The sequence below is a fragment of the Phoca vitulina genome, unplaced genomic scaffold, assembly GCF_004348235.1.
Source record: "Phoca vitulina isolate PV1807 unplaced genomic scaffold, GSC_HSeal_1.0 scaffold19, whole genome shotgun sequence".
NCBI classification, from domain to species: domain Eukaryota; kingdom Metazoa; phylum Chordata; class Mammalia; order Carnivora; family Phocidae; genus Phoca; species Phoca vitulina.
In genome coordinates, this window is record NW_022589722.1 from 13,949,305 (window position 1) to 13,975,649 (window position 26,345).

Here is a 26,345-nt window from a genome sequence, read left to right on the forward strand (position 1 = left end):
TTAATCTGAAGAGCCAATTGGTGAAGATACTGAACTGTCCTTACTGTCCTTTCCTTTTTTCTCCAAACTCTTTGTCAAGTGTTGGCAAAATGTGAAACCTTAAAAAAAAAAAGGTTGGAAAAGCAAGTAAAAAAAACAAAACAAAAACCCTGAAATGTACATATCCAAACTGGCCTTATGCTGGACTTGTTTTTTTCCAGAATATGGTGGATGATATTTCTTATTTCTTCTTTGCCTCAGAGTAATAAAACTGCTTCTTTACAAAGTGCTTCATAGCAAAACACATACTGTCTTATTTTACATACATTGTTTCATTTGATCTTCAAAATGTCTCCATAAAGTAGGAGAAGCAAGGAACTCCTACCCCAGTTTCAAGACAAATACACAAGGAATTTAAGTGATATGGCTAATAAATTGGAGGTATATGGGAGGAAAAAGTTTTCCTTGACCCTCTTAGGGTCCCTGGGCTGGGTCTCAAAAGTAAACTGGTGAAGACAGATTAAGAGGAGAAAAGCATACAAATTAAGTTTTGTGTGCCACAGGAACCTCCACAAGGAAATGAAAACTCAAACAGTCCTCTGCACTTTTATGCTAGGTTTGATGACAAGTGGACCATTGTGGAAGAATATGATAGGCTGAGTATTAGATAATTGTAATAAACTGGGGAAAACTTAGCACAGCCTGTTTGTTCCAACTCTTCTTGGTGTCCCTTTGTTTTCAGAGATAAAGATGCTCCTTACCTTGAATGTAAGGAGGGCACCTCTAACAGGATGGTTTTATGGCTTTTATCAGGGGAGATGGGCAAGGGGGGAGGAGGTCAGGGTGACTTTCGTGCTTCTGCCATGTTCTCAGACTCAGTGTAAAGTATCCAATATGCCAAGTGTCATATTTTGGGGTGGCATGTCATGAACCCCATCAGAGGCATGATCAAAACACAAGTAATTTCATGAACATGAGCCGTGCTTTTTTCACTATTCTGTGAGCTGTCTTAGCATGTACAACTAAGCCTCTCCTGATGCTCATCTACAGGTGAGGACACCTTTGCCTCGACATACACCAAAGCAATTCTCAATCAGAGTAGGCTTTGAACTCCTGAAGGTCATCAATTTTAGGGTTTTTATCTATCTTCACTATAACGGCTTTTACTTAAACACACCTATGGTGATACCCTGGAATTATACTGCCTTTGAAAATTTAAACTCCTGCACCCAACTCTCTATCCAGAATCTACTGTCCTTCAAATAACAATATAGTAGTAGCTTAAAATGAGTGTATACCATGTGCCGAACTTTTTGTACTTTTTCCTCATTAAGTCTTCAGTAACCTCAGTTCTAGGTGTGTAAGTATTACTAGTATCAGCCCTACCGTAGTTCCCACTATTATATACTGGCTTTAGAGCTGTCACGATTCTTGTCATTCTCAGAATGTCAAATCCTCACGTGCCACCTTTCTTTGTCCATCACCTCTTCTTTCCTCTCCCGAGTTAGACACAGAATCGAACATTTGAACCACTTTCTCACGAACCCATGTGCTCCTGTCCTGCAACACCTGATGACCCAAAATCCCAGCTCTTCATCAATGCTTGAATCTGCCTTTTCCACTCTGGCATTCAAGTCAGTAAGTGCTGCCGACAAAATCATACTGTACAAAGTGGCACCACTAAAATTTGTAATCTATGTCATCCGGGTGCTTAGAATTCCTCATCAGTTCATTTACTTGTCCTTTCTCAGCTGCTTTTCCCATTCGCCTGACTATTTCATACCATCCCCCTCTTCTCACAGGATCCATTCATTGGTCCAACTCCTCAGACAATATCTCCTCTTCCTACTTTGTCAAGGAAAATGAGTGCATCACTTGACGATCTCTCTCAACTTTCCACCTTGAACCTACACATTTATTTACATCCACACGCACTGTCATCTTTATTCCAATATCACTCCTCCTGTGCCAGGCACACCCATGGTCTGTGCCCTTGAGCACATGTCCTCTGCTCTCTTCTCAGCAGATCAGTTTACTGGAACCTCTGGCTTGACTCAGCACCACCCCAATTATTGTCCACTTTTCTCTCTTCCCCTTATCATACACCCACTCTTAATTTCTTTATCCATTCATTCCCTTTCATCCCACTACAGCCTGGTTTTTGTCTCTCAAACTGCTGAATCAGCTCTCCACTAATTGGCTCCAGAGAGTTGGTGCAGTCCGAATCTGCCACATGGAGTCCTCCTCCTTAAAATGCTACATCTCCTTGGTTTTATGGGCATGACTTCACTCATTCCCCTCCTCACATTGCTTCTCTGTCTCATTCATAGGTTCCTCTTTACTCACCCCTTGACTATTGGTATTCCTTAATGTTTTATTCTTGGATCCCTATTTTACCCAATGTACTGCAAATGACCTCAGTTTCCACATGCTCCCAGGTATTTAGTTTTAGCTCTTATCTCTCCCCTGAGTTTCAGTGGTGCACATCCAACTACCCTGCTGAAAAGCTCAACCAGGATGTCCCACACGATACGTATCTTAAATCAAAAGGCCAAGCCGGATTCAATCATCTCCCTGGGGGTGCCTGGGTGGCTCAGTTGGTTAAATGTCTGCCTTCAGCTCGGGTCATGATCCCACGGTCCTGGGATGGAGCCCCACGTTGGGCTCCCTGCTCAGTGGGGAGCCTGCTTCTCTCTCTCTCTCCACAGCTCTCCCTGCTTGTGCTTTCTCTCTCTGTCAAATAAATAAATATATAATCTTTAAAAACCATCTCCCTTAACACGTTCCTCTTCCTGTTTTTCTGTCTGGATTGGCAGCAGTCACCCCACCTGGAAGCTTGAGAGTCATCTTTGAGTCACCTTTCTTCCTGAGCCCCAGAAGCAGTCAAGTATTGCCAATTATACTTCCTATATATTTCTCAAACCTTTTATTTAACTTCAACTAGCCAACATATAGTACATCATGAGCTTCAGACGTAGAGTTCAGTAATTCATCAGTTGCATATTACACCCAGTTCTCATCACATCACATGCCCTCCTTAATGCCCACACCCAGTTACACCATCCCCCTACCCGCCTCCCCTCCAGCAGCCCTCAGTTTGTTTCGTAGTTAAAAGTCTCTTATGGTTTGTCTCCCTCTCTGATTTCATGTTATTTTATTTTTCTCTCCGTTCCCCATGATCCTCTTTTGTTTCTTAAATTCCACATATGAGTGAAACCATATGATAATTGTCTTTCTCTGATTGACTTATTTCGCTTAGCATAATATCCTCTATTTCCATCCATGTCGATGTAAATGGTACTATTTCATCCTTTTGATGGCTGAGTAATATTCCATTGTGTATATATACCACATCTTTATCCATTCACCCGTCGATGGACATTTGGGCTCTTTCCATTGTTCGGCTATTGTGGACATTGCTGCTATAAACATTGGGGTGCAGGTGCCCCTTTGATTTATTACATTTGTATCTTTGGGGTAAATACCTACTAGTGCAATTGTTGGATCATAAGGTAGCTCTATTTTTAACTTCTTGAGGAACATCCATACTGTTTTCCAGAGTGGCTACACCAGCTTGCATTCCCACCAACAGTGTAAGAGGGTTCCCCTTGAGAGAGAGAGTGTCTTAAACAGGCTTTACGCCCAGCACAGAGCCCTTGCAGGTCTCTGTCTCACAACAGTGAGATCATGATGTGGAGATCATGACCTGAGCTGAAATCAAGAGTCAGACACTTAACCAACTGAGCCACTCGAGTGCCGCTAGCCATGTCACTGTCTTAAAAATAAGTTTCGGGGCGCCTGGGTGGCTCAGTTGGTTAAGCATCTGCCTTCAGCTCAGGTCACGATCCCAGGGTCCTGGGATCAAGCCCCGCATTGGGCTCCCTGCTCAGTAGGGGGTGTGCTTGTCCCTTTCCCTCTCCCTCTGCCTGCCACTCCCCCTGCTTGTGCTCTCTCTCTGTCAAATTCTTTAAAAAGAAAATAAGTTTCAATGCCTCCCCAACTGCATAGTGAATTTTTTTTAGAACTTTTTTTTTTTAGATTTTATTTATTTATTTGACAGAGAGAGAGACAGCGAGAGAGGGAACACAAGCAGGGGGAGTGGGAGAGGGAGAAGCAGGCTTCCCGTGGAGCAGGGAGCCCGATGTGGGGCTCGATTCCAAGACCCTGGTATCATGACCTGAGCCGAAGGCAGACACTTAATGACTGAGCCACCCAGGCGCCCCTGCCTAGTGAATTTCTTGGTTGCTAAATGAAACCCTTCAATATCTGACATCTATCTGTTTCTCTAGTTTCAATTCTTCCCACCCCTTGGCTGCAGTTACTAGCACTTACCTATTTTTGTTCACAATGTTCCATTGTCCAGAATATCCTTCCCTTCTCTACTCTTTTGGTTTAATTAACATCTAATTATTTAAGACTCCTACTAAGCACTATCTCTTCCACAAATCTAGCCTGATCCCCTCAAACTAGATCAGGTAATCCTCCTCCAGTCTTCCATGATTTCCTCTGGCTTGACCATATCCCTATTATATTTTATTGTGATTGATTTATAATGGTTATCTCTCTCATACATCAATTCTTTCACTGAATTAATTTATTTGACAAATATCTAGAGTATCTACTATGTGTCAGTTACTTTAAACAATGGTACATGAGCTTATTGCAAGCAGGGACATTATCTTACACATCTTTGTATTTTTTGGTGCTTATACAAAGTCTGGTACATAGTAGATAATTCAAAAAATGTTTAGTGAATAATTGAAGAGATGGATGCGTGAATATTTGATATCAGGAGCATTTTAAAATAACACTCATGGGGTGCCTGGGTGGCTCAGTCAGTTACGCATCTGGTCATGATCAGGTCTTGATCCCAGGTTTCTGGGATCAAGCAACATGTGGGGCTCCCTGCTCAGCGGGGAGTCTGCTTCTCCCTCTGCCCCTCTACCCATGTGTTCGCTCTCTCAAATAAGTAAATAAAATCTTTAAAAAATAATAAAAAATAAAACAACACTCATGAATTTAAGTAATAAATTCAAGTATGGGGAAAAGAGCGTACAACATAAAACAGAAAGACAATTTAAAAATTCAAGGGACACCTGGGTGGCTCAGTCAGTTAAGCATCTGCCTTCAGCTCAGGTCATGATCCTGGGGTCCTGGGATCGAGCCCAGCATCGGGCTCCTTGCTTGGCAGGGAGCCTGCTTCTCCCTCTCCCTCTGCCTCTCCCCCTGCTTGTGCTCTCTCTCTCTCTCTGACAAATAAATAAAATCTTTAAAAAAATTCAATTAATTGTATAATGATATAATCTGACAGTTTTACTCAACAAGGGATAAACTTCAAGAAGAGACAAAACAGTTAAGCTATTTGGGGGAAAATACTATGAAATCATTTCTCATTTTCCAAATGTTTGCAGCACATAGCACTGTGCGAGCACTTATATTCATTATCTCTCTTCAAAGCATGTTGTTGAACAGAAATAAATATTAAATGCCTACAACTCCTCCACTTCCCTCAAAAGCCAAAAGTAATGAGAAATTGAATGTAAATAGCTAATGTAGTAATGGCAGCCAAATGAAGTTTAGTAAGATATGATTGAATTAATCCCAAAAGATTCCAGATGCTAAGTTCAGAATACTTCCTTAGTATTGCTGTTTAACTGCATCCAACAGACAGGATCCATGTGGCAATATACCTGTTGTCATATACTTTGTGTTCAAAGAAGGGAATGAGAGAAAATCCGTTAGCTGAGAAGTTCCAAGTAAGTCAGGCAAATAAATTTATGTCCTACTCTATAAATGCTTTTCTAAAAGTTAGTAATGCCTCAGAAAATTTTTTTAAGGAAAAAAATATTAACCCACTTTTCTAGTTGGCCAAGTTAATTAACTTCTCTCTAAAGCTTCAGTTACCTTACCTATAAAAAGGGGTAATAATAATGCCTACAGAAAATATTGTGTAGAAGAAATAATTTTATAAGTCCATGTTAGTGCTCAGCACAGTGTCTGACACGTAGTAGGACTCAATATTAGTATCAAGTAATAGTAAATGTTAATAGTATTTAATATTTAAATAATAATACAATTTAAATTTTTGTAATATTTTAAATTTACAATGTTAATATTGAGTATAAATATTAAATATTTAGTAATTACCCAGTGGGGTAGATGCCATTATTATTCCCATTTTGTCAATGAGGAAGCTGAAGCACAAAGAGGTTAAGTGACTTCCCTGGGCAATTTGGCCCCAGCACCCACAGTTAGATAGATCTATTATGTTATTTTGTCTCTCACATGACAATCTTAGGAAATTCATACTGAAAATATTTGATAGTTTAAAGAAAATCTAAACTAAGGAATTAGATCAATTGCCACAAGACATCAAGTGAAACAATTCATGGCATCTATTCAACTGGGAAGGTCAGGTTCCTCTATAAAACTAGGTCATTTCCTAGAGAAGGGAAGGGGAGAGAGAGAATGACACAGAAGAGAAAAAATCTGAGAGAGTCAGAAAAAGAGACGAGAAAGAGCCCAGGAGCAAGGAAGCAGGCAGGTAGGTAATAGGCAGAAAGGGAGGTGAGACTTGGAAGCAGCATTGAGAGAGAAAATTTTCACCTTTTTAGATGAAAGGTAATCAGACAAAGGGCTTTCAAAAAGAACTACAGAAGAACTTGCTCTGGAGATCAAAAAAATAACCTTCATGTAACTACTTTTTATAACATTATATATTTATTACATACTCACCCTTGGCTCCTTTCCAACTTACTTGGCTATAATAGTCTCCTAATGATAAAGAAGGAAAAAATCTGAATCAATACCTGATATGGCATCTGGATCTTCTCCATGTAGAAGCTTCTTAAGTTTCTTACAACCAGATCCAATAAAGTAACTGGATTCTACACAAAAACAGGTATTTTCAAATATTTAATATGAATTTTTTTCTAGCCAGGAATCCAACATAAAAAAACTCTCAATATTTTTGACCAATGAGTAGGGGAAGAGGATTGCAGATGGGGAGAGGGGGCGGGTAGCAGAAGGCCTCTGAATTATAAAGGGTATAAATACTTGAAACTTTTTTAGAATTCTTCAAATTCTATTTTCTACTTTCATGTATGTACTTTAACTGAAACTAGGTTAACCAATCCTTAGTGTAATGCTCTCCTATAATAGTGAAAATTATTTGTACTTCCATAATAACAGTGGTCTAAATAATCTTACATTGTAATTACATGGTCCATATATAAATGGTTGCTTTAAAATACATTAAAACTTTATTATCTTAAAAAGATAAATATCCTTTTTCAGTTTGGGTTACACAAAAGTAATCCTAGATTATGTATCTGGGGTAAATAATCCATCAGCTAATATTGTTATACAGGGCACTGTCTAGACATACTAATGCTGAACCTCCATGTCCACGCAGCTCTTTTATCCTGGACCCTGGAATACCTACCCATTAGCTTCAAGTATACTGCCAATTTCCAGTCATGGAGCTGTCCCCATTAATTCGTTCTGTCATTCAGTGAAAATTCCAGGCACTGTCCTAGGTGATGAATAAACAGACCAAGTTTCTGAAGTAAAAAAAAAAAAGGAAGAAGAAAAAAGAAGAGCTTCTGAATTCATGAAACTTACATTCTCTTGGGAGAGAAAGACAATTAAAAAAAATCAGCAAATACATAATATAATTTCAGGCAGGGTTAAGTGCCATTAAGAAAGCATAAAGCAGGGTAAAAAGCTAGAGCGAAGAAGATGGGTAGTTTAGGGAAGGCTTCTGTGTTTCTGAGAGGGTAACATTTTAAGCAGAGGCCTTAACAGGTGTGAAGGAATAAGCCATAAGAAGGTTCGGGAGAAAAATGTTCCAGACAGAGTAGACAGCATAGGTAAACCATGTAACAGGGAAAAGCTTAGCATGTTTGAAAGCCCCTATCATAAATAGCCCTATCTCAGCCTCCCTGAAATACCCCATCCCCGGTCTCCAGAAGCCCTTCCCCCTGCTTCCTGAATCCCACCCCCACTTCCTCCAGCCCGTGTCAAGTTCTTTTGTGGCTTGTTACAAAATTTGAACCAGTGAGTTTCTCTATGACACTGCTAGTTCTGACAAGACGGGGAAGTAAAAAATGAAAAACTTCTTTTGTACTTCTCGGCCATAGGTAGGAAAGATAATTTATTTGCCCAGAGGAGGAGGCAGGGTGAGAAAGAAGAACGTGCAGAAGTTAAGTGATAAGGAAGAGGAGGGCAGAGGAAAATTTCATTCTAAATTCCTAGTTGGAATCTGGGGGCTATTTTACAAGTAAATCATACACATGAATTTTGGTTTAGTGACAGTAGAATTAAAGATTTATGTAACCTGGGCCCTAACCTCCCTTTGTTATTATTTTGATGAAAAACTAGGTGCAGAATAACAACTGACTTAAAAATGAGTTTTTAGAATATATTTCATTCAAAATTCATAAATGGGGTGGGGCACCTGACTGGCTCAGTCAGCAGAGCATGCGATTTTTGATCTCAGGGTTGTGAGTTTGAGCCCCACACTGGGCATAGCATTTACTTAAAACAACAAAATTCATAAATGGGGGACAGCTTCCATTATATATACTTAAAACCATCTTTTTCTCTGAAATAATGGGAAAGAAGCTTCAGTTAAGGTTGACAGAACTGCTACAAAATTTGAGCTAACAGAATTTGTTTAAACAGAGAAATTGAAGAAGGAACAATTCTTGTAGAGGCTTTAGAGACATAACACCACTAAAAGTGTCACTGCCTGGTACTAAAATACAGAGTGAGGCTAAAAGACAATCTTTTTCTAAGATATTTCAAAAGACATCAAGGATCTGACCCTATCTTACTAACTCTATTGCTACTCTTCTGCTTCAAGTCACCGTATCTCTTGCCAGATTATTACAACAGCCTCCGAAAAGGTGTTCCCACTTCTACCCTTGCTGCTGTACAACACATTCTCAACATAAAAGACAGGATTATCTTTATAAATGTCAGTCAAATCAGGCTGCTGTTCTGCTCAAACCCTCCAGTGATTCCCCATTTTATTCCAAGCAGAAACATCTCTCCAGTGACTTATAATGGCCCCCACCTCTCTGACCTCATCTCCTACTACTCTCCCCTCTGCTCACTGCTTCTTGCTGTTCCTCAGCACCCAGGCATGCATCACCCCCAGGTCCTCTGCACTAAGAACCATTCTCTCTGCCCAAGGCCACTATCCTACCCTCCCAGCCATTTGGCTGATTCTCTCTCCCCCTTCCAGTCTTTGCTCAACTCTTACTTTCTTAGTGAGGTCAATCTTGGCCACCCTAATACTGTAAGTTCCTGCTCACCCTCACCCTAGCACCCTAAATCCCCTTAACCAGCTCTTTTCCCCTTTTTGTTGCAAGTATTGCCTTCTATAAACTATGACTTGATTTATTGTGTGTATTTTTTTATTGTCTGTTGTCCCTCACTTGGATATAAGCTCCTCAAGGGCCTGCATCATTGTGTTTTGTATGCTTACATATTCTAACCACCTATAACAGCATCTGGCACATAGTAATGCACCAGAAATGGGTTGAAGAAATGAATCAATATGCTTGCAAATATTGATAGTGTTTTAAGTCTGCTTCCTTCTTTTTAGTGGGTATGGGAAAACAGCATTCCTTCAAACTTTGCACATTACAGGCACTCAGTAAATTATTTATTTAAGTGAATGATTTGCCTTTTTGCTGGACGAAAATAGCTTAGTAATAAATGTGCCCAGGCAAAATGCCAGAGATACCTTGAATATCTCAGAGTGATACTTCAGTAAAAACCAGACTAGTTGTTCTGCCCATACTTTTAATAATGATCTCGTTTGCAAAACTGCTTTGACAAGAGTTTTCAGGACCACTGTTTTGTTATCATACTGTAAACAGAAAGATTAACCTTAACTTGAATGATTTTTTTAAAAAGACCAGAAAATTGTAAAACTGTTATTGTAATTTTTTTCACCTGTTTCTGTAACTTGAGGGTATTAGGTTCTGATACAATAGGCATAAAGGTAAGTAGCCCTCATAATTCTCTAATGTTCTCTAATGTAACAATCTTAGATACAGTATGTTGCTTCAAGTGTTTCAAGTTGCTTCATGGGATACAAAAAAATGGAGATTGTAATACTTGGTAGTCAATTATAACACTATGATGCTATATTTGGTTTGTGGATTCTTTTTTCACTAAGAAGTTTTTATGGTGAAATATTTCAAACACACAGGAAATTATTTTTATAATTCTATAGGCCAGGGGTGCCTGGGTGGCTCAGTCGGTTGAGTGACTGACTTTTGGTTTCGGCTCAGGTCATTGATCTCATGGGTCATGGGATCGAGCCCCCTGCCCGGCTCAAGCTAGGCAAGAAGTCTGCTTGGGATTCTTTTCCTCTTCCTGTCTGCACCCCCAGACCCCACCCCACACTCTCACACGTGCCCACACACTCTCTCTCCTCTCTCTTTCAAATAATAAATGAATAAATCTTTATAATTCTATATACCAAACACCTGCATAATTACATCCAGCATTATCAAATAGTATTTTGTTTTTAACATGAAATTACATGGCTACCTACATAGCTAAAAAAGTGACATGATTTATGTCACTCAATTTTTATTTTGGTAAAAGATCGCCAAATTAATACTTCAGAAATTAATATTTCCAAATACCTCAGCTCTCTAATCCTATGCTATATTAAAATATGTTTCTTACAATGCCCCTGTGATATAGTTACCTTAGATCTAATGTCCTATACTACATTAGTTACATTTGATAGTGCAATTTACATGGCAGATAACATTAGTGAAGTGAAAAAAGACTTCATGAAGCACTTGGACACCACTGAAGAAAAATATTAAAATGTAGTACTCAGTTTCTTAAATGTTCTGCTATTTGTTTTTGTTGTTGTTGTTGTTTGTTTGTTTGTTTGTTTTTTTAAGTAAGCTCTACGCCCAATGTGGGGCTTGAACTCATGACCCTGAAATCAAGATTCATATGCACCACCGACTGAGCCAGCCGGGTGCCCCATGAAACTTGTATCTTTAAAAATATTTTAGGCACACCTGCGTGGCACAGTTAAGGGTCTAACTCTTGGTTTCAGCTCAGGTCATGATCTCAGGGTCATGAGATTGAGCCCTGCGTCGGGCTCTACGCTCAGCTCAGAGTCTGCTTGTCCCTCTCCCTCTGCTCCTTCCCCCACCCCTGCTCTCTCTATCTCTAAAATAAATAAATAAAATCTTTAAAAAATATTTTATTATACAAAAAACTAAAGTTTAAATATCTTCTTTTACCTAAAAGTTCAATAATTCCTAACTGAATATCAGAATACTCATCAGTTAATAGGCAATCTCTCTCTTGATTATAGTATTTTACTACAACATCAAAGATTATCTTCTTCTGTATACTCAATCCTGTCTTTTCCATTTTGTACTAACTGCTGAATAACTGTAACTATAACTGGTCAGGGAAATAGCCAAACATTTAATTGCTGCATTAATAAACCAGTTGTCAACTCCAGAGGTAAAAACAAAACAAAACAAATCAATAGTTAACATTTCCATTTAACTACCTAAAAACTGTTTGATAAAATATAATAAAGTCTAGCTTATATTTAACCAAATCTAAAGAGACTACTTTTGAGAGAATAATTTTAATAATTTTTGCTGGATGATTACAGGAGTAAATTAGAGGGAATAGCTTTTTTTCTTCACCAAATACCACCACAGCTTTGTGCACCTTTATTTTCAAGGAATTAAAATATTTTTTGCCACCTTTTCATTATTTCTAGTTTTCTTTTTTTAAAGATTTTATTTATTTATTTGACAGAGAGAGACAGCGAGAGAGGGAACACAAGCAGGGGGAGTGTGAGAGGGAGAAGCAGGCTTCCCGTTGAGCAGGGAGTCCAATGCGGGGCTTGATCCCAGGGCTCTGGGATCATGACCTGAGCCGAAGGCAGACGCCCAACGACTGAGCCACTCAGGCACCCCTCTAGTTTTCTTAGATTTTGTTCAGAGGAGTTCATCTGCACTGTTCAATTCCATGAGTGATTCCCTTGCTTTTCCCACTCCAATAATTAGGTGCATGTGGTTCTATTACCATTTGAAATAAAGATACCAAATATTTCCCCAATCAAGATGCACTTCTATTCCACCACATACTGTTTTCTCTTTTTTATCTCCCCACATGAGTAAAATAAGAAATTCAGAATCCTTTCACTCCTCCCTCTCTTCAGTGATGCCTTTAATTCCTCCTTTTCCTCATGGGCCACTATCTGAACACCAGCTTTTATACAGATAGGTTGGTGTTTATTCTAATTTCCTTTAATACCAGGTCCCTTTTGTTTTGGCTTCTTATTTAGCACTTGTATTTTATACATCCTTCCATAGTCTTACCATGTCAACTTGGAATTAATGTGTGTGTGTGTGTGTGTGTGTGTGTACACATACCGCATGTGGGTACACAGAGAAGACAAAACAGTAGGAGGTCACAGATTAAAGTTCATTGCCCACGCTGTTTTCTTCCTTCTCCATCTGTCTCCATTTGCCTATTCTTTGCAGTCTGATTGAAATCTTTTCTCAAATATTTTCTTAGGTGTGACTAATTATCTTCTAGATCCTCATGTTGCAGATGAAAAGATTAATGGCAGTTGAATTACCTTTCTCTTGCAGATAGCCTACCCTTTCTGCCTGGAAGTGCCAACTGATATGAGGCCAACTGACTGGTCTTCCCTGCGGAGGTGTCTAAAGAAATCCTGTTTCTCTGATGGTGTCCCTATACTCTCCCTGTCTCAAGGGCTAGGGAAGACTCAGTCATTTGTGTGGGTCTTTCTTGGCCTATTGTGAATTAGGGAAACCAACCATGTGCAAATAGGACCACAGCTGACTTTATAAGTGGGCCCACAGGTCCCTGATCACCGAACTCCTCCCAGGATCTGAAACTTTCTGGTTCTCAGCCTTGGAGTCTAATGTTCTTTTCTTGTTTGGCCCATGTGGGAGAAGGCATCAGATATCAGGGTCTCCCTGAACAGTACCCAAGGTTTTAGACTTAGAATTCCTAGAAGCTGGTTTGTTCAGGAGCGACAAATACTTTGGAGATAGGAAGGAAGGAGAAGGGAGCCTCATTCAGGTTATATGGTTCCCTGAACATCTCTACAAATGAGGCTGATTTTATGATAGGGCTTATCTCATTGGACTGTAATGTTTTGTTCCATGAATATCACTCCTACTAGATGATAGATTCTTTTAGGGCAGGGATAAACAAACTGATAGAAACTGATGGTTATATTATTTTAGGGTCATAAAACAAATGATGAAACTTTGGAAAACACTCAGGGTGGCGCAGGGAATAGATGATTGACAAGTCATTACTGAATTCATATGAATTAAACCACTCTGATTTTCAATGATCGTCTCACAGGTCATAACCAGTGATTTTCTATGTTAGATCAAATGAGAATTCACAGTGATTAATTTATAAAACAGAGATGTCAGCTTATATGTATGGATATGTTCTTACAACTTAACATATGAAGGGCAAAATATGTGAAAGGATTTCTTAGTTATAAATTATTTAACAATAAAAATGATCACTTACAGGGGCACCTGGGTGGCTCAGTCGGTTAAGTGTCTGCCTTCGGCTCAGGTCATGATCCCAGGGTCCTAGGACTGATCCCCACATCAGGCTCCCTGCTCAGCAGAGAGCCTGTTTCTCCCTCTGCCTGCTCCCCCTGCTTGTGCTCTCTCTCTCTCAAATAAATGAATAAAATCTTTTAAAAAAATGATCACTTACCAGGTAAACATAAGCTTAGAATAACCTCTTTGTCTAGACAAGTGTTTGAGAGAATAAGATCCTCCTCTTCACTTAATTGAAGATTTTGTGTTTTAACGGGAGGCTTCAAAATATTTTCCAAGAATGGAAGGTGAATGGGTCAAAAAATACATAGAAATGTCTGTTGTTTCCAAACATCTTCCACAGCTTAGAAACAAAAGTAAGTAACCATCAGATTGATAACATACACAAGTTCAACCAATATTATAAAATTCTTCCATATCTAAATAATATAAAAGAAAAGTTACCTTAATATGATATAATGGATGAATTTAATGGTAGGATAATTTAAATTTACTAAATTACAATTTTTCTTTTCGAAATTAACCTTTAAATAGACATCAAAGTCATGATGCCACACTGTTAGGGGTATTGATTTTATTATCTTTGTTATAAAATAATATGATCTAGTTTTTATTTATTTATTTATTCATTTATATTTTTCTTAAGTAGGCAGCATGCCCAGCATGGAGCCAAACATGGGGCTTGAACTCACAACCCTCAGATCAGGAGTTGGCTGCTTAACTGACTGAGCCACCCAGATGCCCCTGATCTAGCTTTTAAAGCCAACAGTAGGTTAATTCCAAATACAAAAAACTGCTAGTCAAGCTTATGAATTATTGTACCTGAGAGAACATGAGATTACTAATTACAATTTTATTCAAGCAGCACAGATAACTGTATTTCTTATTTTTAAATTAAAATATACTAGTAGGTTAATCTTAACTTGGGTTTTTTGGTCATTCCTTTTAAGAGTTAATGAAATTTTTCATTATCCTAATCATGAGATCATAATTGATGTTTTGTTTTTCCTATAAATCAAACAAAATTATAGAAGTAGTAGCTATAGTAAATCTCTTGCAGAGCTCCCAAGCTGGTAGCCTATGCATTAAATTTGGACCACAGCTATGGTTTGTTTGGTTATAAAGTATTTTGAATAAAATTAACTTGTATAAAAATGACAGATTTCATGTAAAATGTTGAGTTTCAAGCTTCCCTATAAAAAAATCGCAAGATCTCATAAAACATTGGGCTTGAATTCAAATGCCTGACCACAGAGAGTTGATATGAATTAGTGGATACCCCTTTTGGATTGGCATGTCATTTCCAGTTCACCACAAACCCTACCACTCCATTGTACCCCTAATAGTGTGGCAGGGTCTCAGTTACCATTTTCTTGATACTTTCCTGTTGGTTTTACTATAGTAAAAATCAATTTCCCTATACATATTTATATCTTTGTGTTAAGTGGGAAAAGGAAAAATAGCCTGAGAAGGCCATACATTTCAAGCAAAACAATGGTACATATATATTTACATGTTTGATAATTAAGTACTCCCTGGATCTCTGATCTGTCTGGCTCCTAAAGGCATCTCAGTTTGCTACCTTCGAGTTAATGACCAAAAATAAATCAAATTAACAATCTTTTAGTAAAAACTTGAGATCATAAATAGCCTCTAATCAATCAGTCCACGTTTGTTAGTACCAAACTTTCGGCATGGCACTGAACAAGTGTTAGAAAAAAATACATAAAAACTAGTGGACCTTCAGCAGCCATACCGTCAGTAAGGAGGCTAGGATAGCCACTTATGAAATGGGCAAAGGCAAATTTTATGAAGTCACCGAGAAATACAAATAGATATATTATAAATAAGTCCAAATCTGGAAAAAGGAGTATTCGGCAAGAGCATCAAGGCAGAACATTAATTTATTCAACAAATATTTATTGAGACCTATTTTGTGCTTGGCACTGTTCTAGGTACCAAGGATATAATGGTAACCCAAACAGGCAAAAATCCTTGCCTTAATGGAGCTTATATTCTATGGTGGGGAGGGGGGCAATAAACAAACAAACAAACAAACAGAAAGTGAAATATGTAGTGTGTTTGTTAGTGGTAAGTTCTATGGAGAGAAATTGAGCAGAAAAGAAGAGAAGCAGTGCAAGATGGGGTAGTATTGTAATTTTAAATAAGATGTGCAGGAACTATCATTGGGAAGATGATATTTAAACAAGGATCTGAAGGAGACAGAGCAGAGAAATGTGCATGTCTAGAACATACTAGCCCAATGCAGTGATGATAAACAGAATAGCTAGTTCTGTGTAGAGAAATCAAACTCAAGATGGATATATTTTTTTAAATATTTATTTATTTATTTGAGAGAGAGAGCAGGGGGGTTTGGGGAGAGGGGCAGATGGAGAGGGAGAAGGACAAGCTGACTCCCCACTGAGGACAGAACCCAACACGGGGCTAGATCCCAGGACCCTGAGATCATGACCTGAGCCAAAATCAAGAGTCAGCTGCTTAACCAACTGTACCACCCAGGCCCCCCCCGCAAACTCAAGAAGGATATTGTGGCAACACATACCATCACCATGGTTATCTTTATGAAGCACGTCATCCTCAGTGATCATTGTGCTGAGTGGAGGATACAAGGGGGGATAGACTCTGCATTTGATGAATGTATGATCTATCCAGTGTTTAGGATAGCCTATATACATACGTATATATGTGCATATAGGTATGTATGTATAGAATGTATATATAACTCTGAAAAACAAACTGAGGGTTCTAGAGGGGAGGGGGGTGGGAGGATGGGTTAGCCTGGTGATGGGTATTGAGGAGGGCACGTTCTGCATGGAGCACTGGGTGTTATGCACAAACAATGAATCATGGAACACTATATCTAAAACTAATGATGTAATGTATGGGGATTAACGTAACAATAAAAAAATTAAAAAAAAAGAATGTATATATAAAAAGAAAATATTTATTCAATGAGGAGACTGTACTTGCACCATTCATCCATTAAACATTTACACACCTTCCAACAGCTAGGCCCTGTGCCATTCAATGGGGATACAATGGTGAACAAGAAAAGGACTGTCCCTAAGTACCTCATACTCTAGTGGGAATAAAGACAAGTAAGTAAACAGGCAATTTCATTAAGTGTGCAAATGTTTTGGTAGGAGGAGTACAGTGTGTTCAGTAGGATGCAAACTGTTTCCACTGAGGAAGCCTTTGTCCAAACATATTCCGGAAGTCAAGTAAAACATATTAACAGTGGAGTTGCTCTAGCTGATACACGCATTCCTGAGACCTACCCCACAGAGATGAGGGAGAAGTTCTATTCTGCACCCTAACATTTCTAAAACAACACATGAAATATCAGTCATGATATTATTAGTAAAAAACCAAATAACTGTAAAAAGCAAACAAATGTCAGCAAAGGTGGTTCACCTTAACTGTTCATGCCAAACAGATGCAAATTTGCAATGAAACCTGCAGGGATCACACTGCTTTACCCCTGCTGGCAGTCCTCAACTCAAGTGAAGTAGTTTCTACAGTTATTTGGAAATTAAGAAATGGCTTTTCTCAAAAATTAGAGGAACTAATACTTCTATTTCTTGGATGAAATTTATATAGGTGCATTGCCAATTGCATACCTTTAACCAGCCTTTCTTTTTTTTTTAATAAGTTCTACACCCAACGTGGGGCTTGAACTTACAACCCTGAGATCAAGAGTCACATGCTTTATTTATTTATTTATTTAGATTATTCATTTATTTACTTATTTGAAAGAGAGAGCGAGCGCGAATGAGAGCACGAGTAGGAGGGGAGGGTCAGAGGGAGAGAGAGAAGCAGACTCCCCACTGAGCAGGGTGCCCAATGAGGGGGGGGCTCTATCCCAAGACCCCAGGATCATGACCTGAGCCAAATGCAGATGCTTAACCAACTGAGCCACCCAGGCGCCCTAAGAGTCACATGCTCTTATCAACAATAGCCAAATTATGGAAAGAGCCCAAATGTCCATTGACCAACGAATGGGTAAAGAAGAGGTGGTATACAGATGCAATGGAATATTACTCAGCCATCAAAAAGAATGAAATCTTGCCATTTGCAACAGTGTGGGTGGAGCTAGAGAGTATTATAATAAGTGAAATGAGTCGGAGAAAGACAAATACCATATGATTTCACTCATGTGTAATTTGAGAAACAAAACAGATGAACATGGGGGAAAGAGAAAAAAGAGAGGTAAACCATAAGAGAGACTCTTAACTATAGAGAACAAACTGAGGGTTGCTGGAGGGGAGGTGGGTGGGGGGGATGGGCTAAATATGTGATGGATATTAAGGAGGGCACTTATTGTGATGAGCACTGGGTGTTATATGCAAGTGTTAAAACACTAAATTCTTCTCTGAAACTAATATACTGTATGTTAACTAACTAGAATTTAAATAAAAACTTGAAACATAAAAAAAAGTCACATGCTCTGCCAACTGAGCCAGGCTGGACCTCTAACCAGTCATGTTTTGCCAAATAGAAAGTGGCTTAAATGTTCTTGTTGGCCAGCTAATTATTTAATTTTATTAAGCCAGATAGTGTCTATATTGTTTTATTCCTAATTTTATGTCTGTAAATATGTCTGATGGGGTTGTTTTGTGCTTGAGGATCACAGAAAAATCAGATTTCAGTGGATAACAACAACAGCGAAAACTCCATTCATGCCTGATTTGTTAGAAATTGGAGAAACTTCCGAATGCACTTTCTCCAAAAAATTTTGGTTTGAAAATTTATCTTCTAAGCAAGTGAATTTTTTTTTGCATTAAATACAAGAGCAGTCAGTCAATTTTAAAGTTAGTTCTCTTTTGCAAGCCTTTTACAAACAAAAACGAAGAACAACAACAACAAAAAAACCCCAAACTACTAGATTTAAAAGGCTTTTGAAGATAAAGAGATTTCTTATTAGTAACCTATTAAAAACTCCTCTGAAAACTATGCTTTTGTTAGAAAGAACAACTAAAATAATTTTTGTTTTTCTATTCTGAAGGCTGACACATTCAGTTGTGACAAAGAGCAAACATACCAAATACATTTCACTCATTCTCATTTCATGTTAACAATACTTTGCTGCAACAATAATGATAAAACACTGATAAAAATATGGAAATCTAAGTCTGAATCTTGTTGTCATTAGTTATGTGTGGAAACTTGGCAAATTATCTAATTTCTCTAAGTCTGTTTCCTTATCTATAAAATAATCAGTCTAAACTAAAGCAGTGGTTCCCAGACTTGGCTGATCTTTGTTTTAATATAAAAACTCTCTTTTTAATTTTGACAAATCTTAATAGTTTATTCTTTTGTGAGTTAATGCTTAAAATTACTGGCTAAATGCAATAGTATTAAATCTACACATATTCCTCCTAATTTCATCTAACATTTTCTGTTAAATATATCACATATAAAAGAGTATATAAAAACATATGTACCACTTAAAGTATTTTGGGAGGGCCTGGGTGGCTCAGTCGGTTGAGCGTCTGACTCTTGGTTTTGGCTCGGGTAGTGATCTCAGGGTCGTGGGATTGAGTGGACTCTGCACTCAGTGCCAAGTCAGTTTGAGATTCTCTCCCTTTCCATCTGCCCCTTCCACCACTCGAGCTCTCGCTCTCTTTAAAATAAATAAAATAAAAAAAATAAAGTGGGAGATATATATTAGGGAGGGAAGAGACCTAAAACACCATTCTCCTCTGTAGAAAATTAATAGATGTACCTAAAACTGAAAGATCGTGAGATGACATTATAAGCATGCTATTTAGAAATATGAGATACAAGTTGTAAATTGTTGTCTCGGGGAGGGGAGGGGAAATGAGTGAGAGGAGAAGGGTAGCGAACTCCTAGTTTTCATTAATAAAATGCGTAGGACTATTTGAATGTTTCACATTCAATAATAATAACATTTCAAAACGTACATCAGAATGCCAGCTTTCTTTTCCTACTGTGTCTTAAGTATTTATTTATCCTTCTGAGTCTCAGTTTCCCTAACTATAAAATGAGAGTTTTAACCCTTACTTTACAGACCTATTGTTAGATTATAAATAATACATACAAAATGCATAATAGATTGCTTAGCAAGGGAAAGGCCCAGTAACTGGAAACTATTTTTATTAACATATTTACTGATAAATTACGCCCATCTTTAGTTAAGAATTTCTAGAGGTACCCTTTATCCTCAAGGGTAAATGATGGGACAACTTTTTTTTTTTATTTGTAGTAGATAAGAATCACTTTTGCTTGGCTCCTCTTCTTCTGAGTGTCTATTAGTATTCCTCAGAGTTCTCTTCTAGTCCCACTTCTCTTCTTATTGCCGTTTCTTTGGGCACTTTGTCTTTCCCTTATCACACTTCTCCTAATTATTGTTATCTTTTGCTCCTCCAAGGTGCAAATCATTCTTGTCTTGCTTCTGTAATGGTTTGACCAAATACAGTAAAAGATGCAACCATTAATGAATTATGTATGCATCCCTCTTAACTGCCCTGGGTAGGGGGCTCTTCTTTCCACCTTTAGTGGCATCATAAGGAGAAAACCACAAGTAGATGAAGTAAATAGTAAAGAGAAGTAGAGCAACAGATTGCTTAGTTTGTCCTGAAAGGTAAAGGGTAGGGAGATGTTTGGGAAGGGTCGTAGAAGATGGTCTTGGATTATAAATAGTAAGGACTGGTAATGAGTCTACATGTCTTTTTTCTGGTAGTATGGACTATAGCACCTCAGTTAATCTGATCATGGTCATTGTAAGAAACAAATGTTATTGGATCTATGTTGCCTCACCTGTCTTGTGTGATATAATGTAGAAGGAAACGCTAATAGAGGTGTAGAGAATCAATACACCAAACACACTACTTTTATCATATTTGAAAAGTCAATTTTTGGAAACAGTAAAGAGATCAGTGGTTACCAGCAGTTAGGGGGAAGGAAAAAAAGATAAGTGAAGCAGAGAGGATTTTTAGGGCAATGAAACTATTCTGTATGATTCTACTGGCGGGTACATGTCATTATACATTTGTCAAAACCCGTATAATATACAACGTGAAGAGTGAACACTAGTGTAAACTATAGGCTTTGGGTGATAATGATGTAGCAAAGTAAGTTCACAGATTTTAACAAATATATCACTTTGGTACAGGATGTTGATACCTATGGGGGCAGGGGATACATGGGGACTCTACTTTCTGCTCAGTTTTTTTTGTGAACCTAAAACTGTTCTAAAAATAATTTAAAAAATCAGTTCTTCCTTACAAAGTTCTGGAAAAAATAATGAAAACTGAAATTACCTTTTTTTGAAAGTGAGAGAACAGGTTTATCAACTATGATATTTGGAGGTAAAGCCATATTCCCACTCATTGTATGAATAGGTTCCTCCATTCTTTCCTCACCAATCTCTTGTGCTAGAGGATTTGAAATCATTTCATCTCCTGGTCTGTTAAGAAATAATATGTGGACTTTTCTATTATATTATATGTGGGATCAAATTTCAAATATACATTTTAACTTATTAAAACTTATTTAGACATTCCCTATTTCCACAAAGGATTTCAGGGAGCTTACAATAAAAAACACAAGTAATAAATTTATTAGATAATAGAATGTCACCAGAAGAGGACAAATTAGGATTGTAAATAAAAAGAAAGAATATATACTAATTCTAAAGTTAACATGATTACTATGATGTAATAGAAAATTTTTACTGTGAGTTTCCAGATAACCTTGGCTATTTTTACTTTGGCTAAGTCACTTTTCAAAATTATAAAGCATATAATTCATCGAAGAAGATACAAGTTCTTCCTTGTATAAATTCTGAAAAAAATTTATGTGGTAATGTCTTCCATAACGGTTTTAGAGCAAACACAGACATGGATTAATTTTCACATGGCTTTTCTTTTATTGGCTTCTGAATAAAACTGAAAGCATAATATTTAAGTTGAGCTCAATGAAGTCTGTTCTGTCAGAGTCTAAACACAATATATTACAGTATATTGGCTAACACTAACCTTAAAGATTCCTTTGCTTTTATTTCATCAGTTAACCCATTCCCAGAATCCTTTTCTTCTTTTGCAAAAAATATAAGATGATTTATTGTCTAGAAAACTGTAGAGACTACTGTTTGAATCTTCAAATTCTAATTCCTTTTCATTTTTCAATAGCTTCATTCCTACTAGTTCAAATACTTCATGATTCATTAGAACGTGGCAAAGACAAACTCCTTTGAGAGAGGTGTCATTGCACTACTTACGCATGTATTTTGCATAAGATGACTTAATACTACATCAACAGCAACAGAACCAGTAAAATAGTCTTTGTATGTTCATAAATGATGTCTCCTTTTTATTTCCACTTGAGTCTGAAGGGAGTGAATAATACCACCCCATAACTGATTGAAAAAGACCAGAGCATCCTGAAAAGAAAAAAAATTAAACATGTTTCTTACAAATTTAGATCACACAAAAATATGTAGGTTTCCCAGTTTTGACAACCTTATGCTTTTATATGGCGTATCTGTTGCCAGTCTCTCTCAAGTTTCTTCTCCTCCCATCTTATGTAAACCATAATCTATTTACTAAGACTGCACCATGTTTGTCAGCCAATAAAAACAGAGTAAACCCAGGAACTTGCTTCACTGATATGAAATATATTATTGTGTGAATTTATACACCCTTAGTGTTACGTGATTAACTACTAGCTACAGTTAACCTTGAAGAATATTATTTTAGGGCATATTTAAAAGGAATGCACGCACACATTGGAGTCTTGATTATTAGAGTTGTGGCTTCATGAGGCTTTTTGCTTTTTCTTTCTTCTTTTTGCCTTTCTTGACCAATGGCAAGCTCTTATGAAAGAGATCTAGGTCAAGGAGCTGAACAAAACTAATCAATTTATCTGCCAGTTGTTCTGTAAGGAAAAGTTTGTGAGGAATAATGAAAACCTGAAAACAATAAAAATATTCATCATCTGGGAACATTTAAATAAATTATGTCATAGCCTTCCTGTGGAATATTAAACAGCCAATTTGGAAGAACGAGATTTATAGCATGGAAGGATTTCATTAAATAGGAAAAACAAAACAAAAATGAAGAGCAAGTAGAAAATGTATATACTATCATCTTAGTTATATAAAAATGAATTCCTGAATTATACACAAATATATGTAAATAAATAGAAAGGTCTAGAAGGCTAACTTTCAAACAATTAACCTTTGTGTTCACTTTTTATTATATATATTTGTGAACTTTTTAATATACATATATACATTTTTTCAATTAATTGGAGACAGTAAAATTTTTTCATTGATATATATATAATTCACATACCACAAATTCACCTTTATTTTTTAAATTTATTTTTAAATTATTTTTTTAAAGATTTTTTTTTTATTTATTTGAGAGAGAGAGAGAGGGAGTGTGAGAAAGAGCATGAGCAGTGGGGAGAGGGAGAAGCAGGCTTCCCAATAGCCCAAGGTGAGACTGGATCCCAGGACCCTGGGATCATGACCTGAGCCGAAGGCAGCCGCTTAACCAACTGAGCTACCCAGGGGCCCGTATTTTTAAATTATTATTATTTTTTTAGTAGGCTCTATGCCCAAGGTGGAGCATGTGAACTCATGACCCCATGATCGAGAGTCACCTGTTCTAACAACCAGGCACCCCGGAATTCACCCTTTTATAATGTAGAATTCAATAGTTTTTTTTTAGTACACTCACAAAGTTGTGCAACCATCACTATTATTTAATTTCAGATCATTTCATCATTTCAAAAAGAAACCCATACATTAGCAGCCACTCCTCATTCTTCTCTGCCCCAGTGAATTTTTAATTAAACAATTTTAAGAATAAGGGAATAAGTTGAAACATCTAGACTGTTGTTTCTAGGTCTTTTGTTATTAGAATCCAAGAATTTAAGCTCTCTCCTCCTTTGACTGGAAAGGGGATGCCCAATTTTACATAATGTTCTGATGTTATGACAAAATGACAGAAATAAAAGCCCCATCACCTTCAAATGTCTTTGGTAACAGAAACTGTCCATCTGTTTATCCTTGAAATATTAGCCGAAGACCCTGTGAATCGTGCGGAGACAGGAGTAAGGGGTAGAGGGTGAGGAGTGGAAAGGGAGGAATTAGAGGAGGAGGCGAGGGAGTGATGGGCGAGTGGGTAAGAGGGTAGGATGGAGTGGGGTGGAAAAGGCTGAGTCTATGATCGGTGCAGACAAGGGTATGACCATCTGTGTCTCTAACCTTCATTAAACAAGTAGGCTGGGTTAAGGATATGATTCTCATGCTTGCCACCTCGTCCTTTAACCCTTTGTTGTTCTAAGCGTAGCCTGCCGACCAGCAGCATTGGCATCATCTGGGCACTTATTAGAAAGGCAGAGTATCAGACCCTATTCCTGAATCCAAAGTGCATTTTAACAAAGTCCTCAGATGATTCGTGTGCATATTAATGTTTGTGAAGCACTGCCTTCCTGGACAGCCCAGAGAGAGTAGCTCGGGAAAAAGCGGAGTACGATTCTTCACCCAGGACAAGGAGCGCAGGTAGGCTGGGAAAGGGCCGACCCTCAGGAGCCAAGCCCAAACCACCCGCTTCTGAGGACTGCCCTTCCCTTCAGGACACATTTGGTTAGGATCTATAGGGCTCTCTGTCCTCTTTTTCCGGCAGAAGGCACCGTTACGGCTCACAAAACCCGGCCAGCTCAGTCGGGCCCGGGAAGCCGGCTCTGGCTGCCAAGGTTACCGAACCGCGGGGTCGAAAAAACCGCCACCAACTCGCGCTCCGGCCCCTCCCCTGACTCGTAACCCCGCCCCCGAGTACCAGGTTGGGGCGGGGCCCAAGGCACATAGGCCCGCCCCTTCCGAACCTGCCGGAAGTGACGTCATGCCCAGGCCGGCCGGTCTTTAGGTCTTTTACCCCCTCCCGTACTCTTCTTCCCCAGTCCCTCCCCTCCCCTCTCCCTTCCCTCCTCCGCCTCCTGCCTTTGAGGCCGCTCGGATGCAGGAGGCTATGGAGTAAGCCGGCGGCAGCGGCCAGGCTCTGAGGCTGAGCAGGTGCAGCTAGGAAGCGTTTGGGGGGGGGCGGGGGAAACAAGCCCCAGCACCGCCCCTCCCGGGAAAGAGGGGAAGAGGTGAGTGACCGCCCACGGGCACCGGGCGATCTCCTTCACCTGCTACACTCCCTCCTGGGCTCTTAAGGCTAGCGAGGAGGGAATGGGGAAGGACCCACAACCGAGGTAGGCCTTCCCAAGGCCCTTAGAGCTGGTGACTGTTGCCTGGTGACGGGCCTGCCGGCTGCGGGCCGGGACGGTGGGCGCCCGCGCGAAGCCGGGCTGGGGGAGCGGCGAGCTCCGGGGAGCAGATCCGAGAGGCCCGAGTCCCCCAAAGAGGCCTTGAGGCGACGGGAGACCAGGGCCGGAGTCATCTGCGGGAGGGAGAGCCCTTTACTCAGGCCCTGGAGCTCGGGTTTCCGCGGTGGAGATCTCGGTTCCCTTTTGGGAAATTGGACACTACTCCGCGACTGGGTGAGACAGCTCCAGTCAGTTCTGAGGTCTGCACCTGATTACCTGGGTTACCGAACAGCGCTCTACCGCCAGGCGTCCTTTTCAGACAGTAGCTATAGTTCTGGAACGGAAGGTTATTGTGTGTGAGGTGGGTGGGGCAGGTGTTTTGTGAAGACTTAACACCTCCCTCGGTGGCTCCTGCACTCTTGTTTTTCTAAGCGGGAGAGAAAGGGTGGAGGAAGGTTTAGAGCGATAAAGCTTGCGAAACTTCTTGGGATCCGACTAAATACGTACCTCTGATCACTGATTAAGGAGACCAATACTGTCAGGTCAACCCCTATAACAGTCTTCAGTGAGACTGGACTCGAGTGACTTAAAAGTGCCATGTCAGTAGTGACTTAAAATTGTAAGTGCAAACTAGTTTTTTGTAGATCAAATTCAGGCATTATTTGTATGATGACCTTTTTTTTTTTTTTTTTTTTTTGATTCTGTGAATAATAAGTTTTATCCATTCTGGAAATCTAACATAGTTTAACGAGAATGCTCCAAACCTGTCTGTCACTTTAAAACCCGATCATTTTCTGGTAATGGCTTTAAAGTCAGGTACTTGAAGCTTCCTTCTAGACTTTGCAGGCTTTTTTTGTTTGGCTTCCTGTCTTATTCTTTAATATAAATATTAATGTTAAAGCTTAAAAATGGTTTATCAGCTGAGTATATAAGTAGAATTCTTGAGACAGTATTAGTCATAAAAGACACTTGGAGGATTTTGTAAAGGGAAGGAACCTAGTGGAAGGTAAAAGGTAAGGACCTTCATTCTGTTCAGATCCATTTTACACACATGCCAAAACCTACCTATTCTTTTGTCGCTGGGATCCATAAACACTCAATAAAAACAGACACATTGTACTTCTATACAATAGAATACCTCTGAACAATACCTTCTCTTTGAAATTCATTATTTACCCCCCCCCCAGGTCCTTTTACTGTGCTTAACTCAAGTGACTAGCTTCATCATCCCTTTCTATAGGAGTAGAAGTGTGACATCTTCCTGTCTTGCATGACTCATATTCATCTTTCTTGAAGTCTATTAATTTGCCTCTTGAAAATGTCCACTCTTCCTTGTCACTACTAGTACTCTAGTTCCAGCCATCATCATGTCTCATCTGAAGTATAACCAGCTTCCTAATTATGGCTTATTTGCATTTACTGTGGCTGGATCTGTAG

General features: G+C 38.8%; 2 protein-coding genes across 4 annotated transcripts in view; one reads left to right on the forward strand and one right to left on the reverse strand.

Annotated features, from left to right (window-relative positions):
* DEPDC4 (DEP domain containing 4) lies at positions 1–25,042 on the reverse strand. The gene is given in 19 exon segments (XM_032416906.1): positions 1–98; positions 6,789–6,839; positions 6,842–6,866; positions 9,734–9,859; positions 9,946–10,004; positions 11,268–11,398; positions 11,400–11,450; positions 11,452–11,488; positions 12,915–12,917; positions 13,765–13,941; positions 20,409–20,441; positions 20,912–21,057; positions 21,629–21,684; positions 21,686–21,859; positions 21,862–22,012; positions 22,014–22,035; positions 24,270–24,326; positions 24,329–24,485; positions 24,848–25,042. Coding segments are annotated over 19 exon segments (1,749 nt in total).
* SCYL2 (SCY1 like pseudokinase 2) overlaps positions 24,506–26,345 on the forward strand; it is a 57,004-nt gene continuing 55,164 nt past the window's right edge. For 2 of the 3 annotated variants that reach the window (XM_032416347.1, XM_032416349.1), the window contains exon 1: positions 24,506–24,749. The gene's annotated coding sequence lies outside the window, so the exon portion shown is untranslated. Of the gene's footprint in view, positions 24,750–24,770; positions 24,855–26,345 lie in introns of those variants that run through there. The other variant, XM_032416348.1, reaches the window with a different exon arrangement.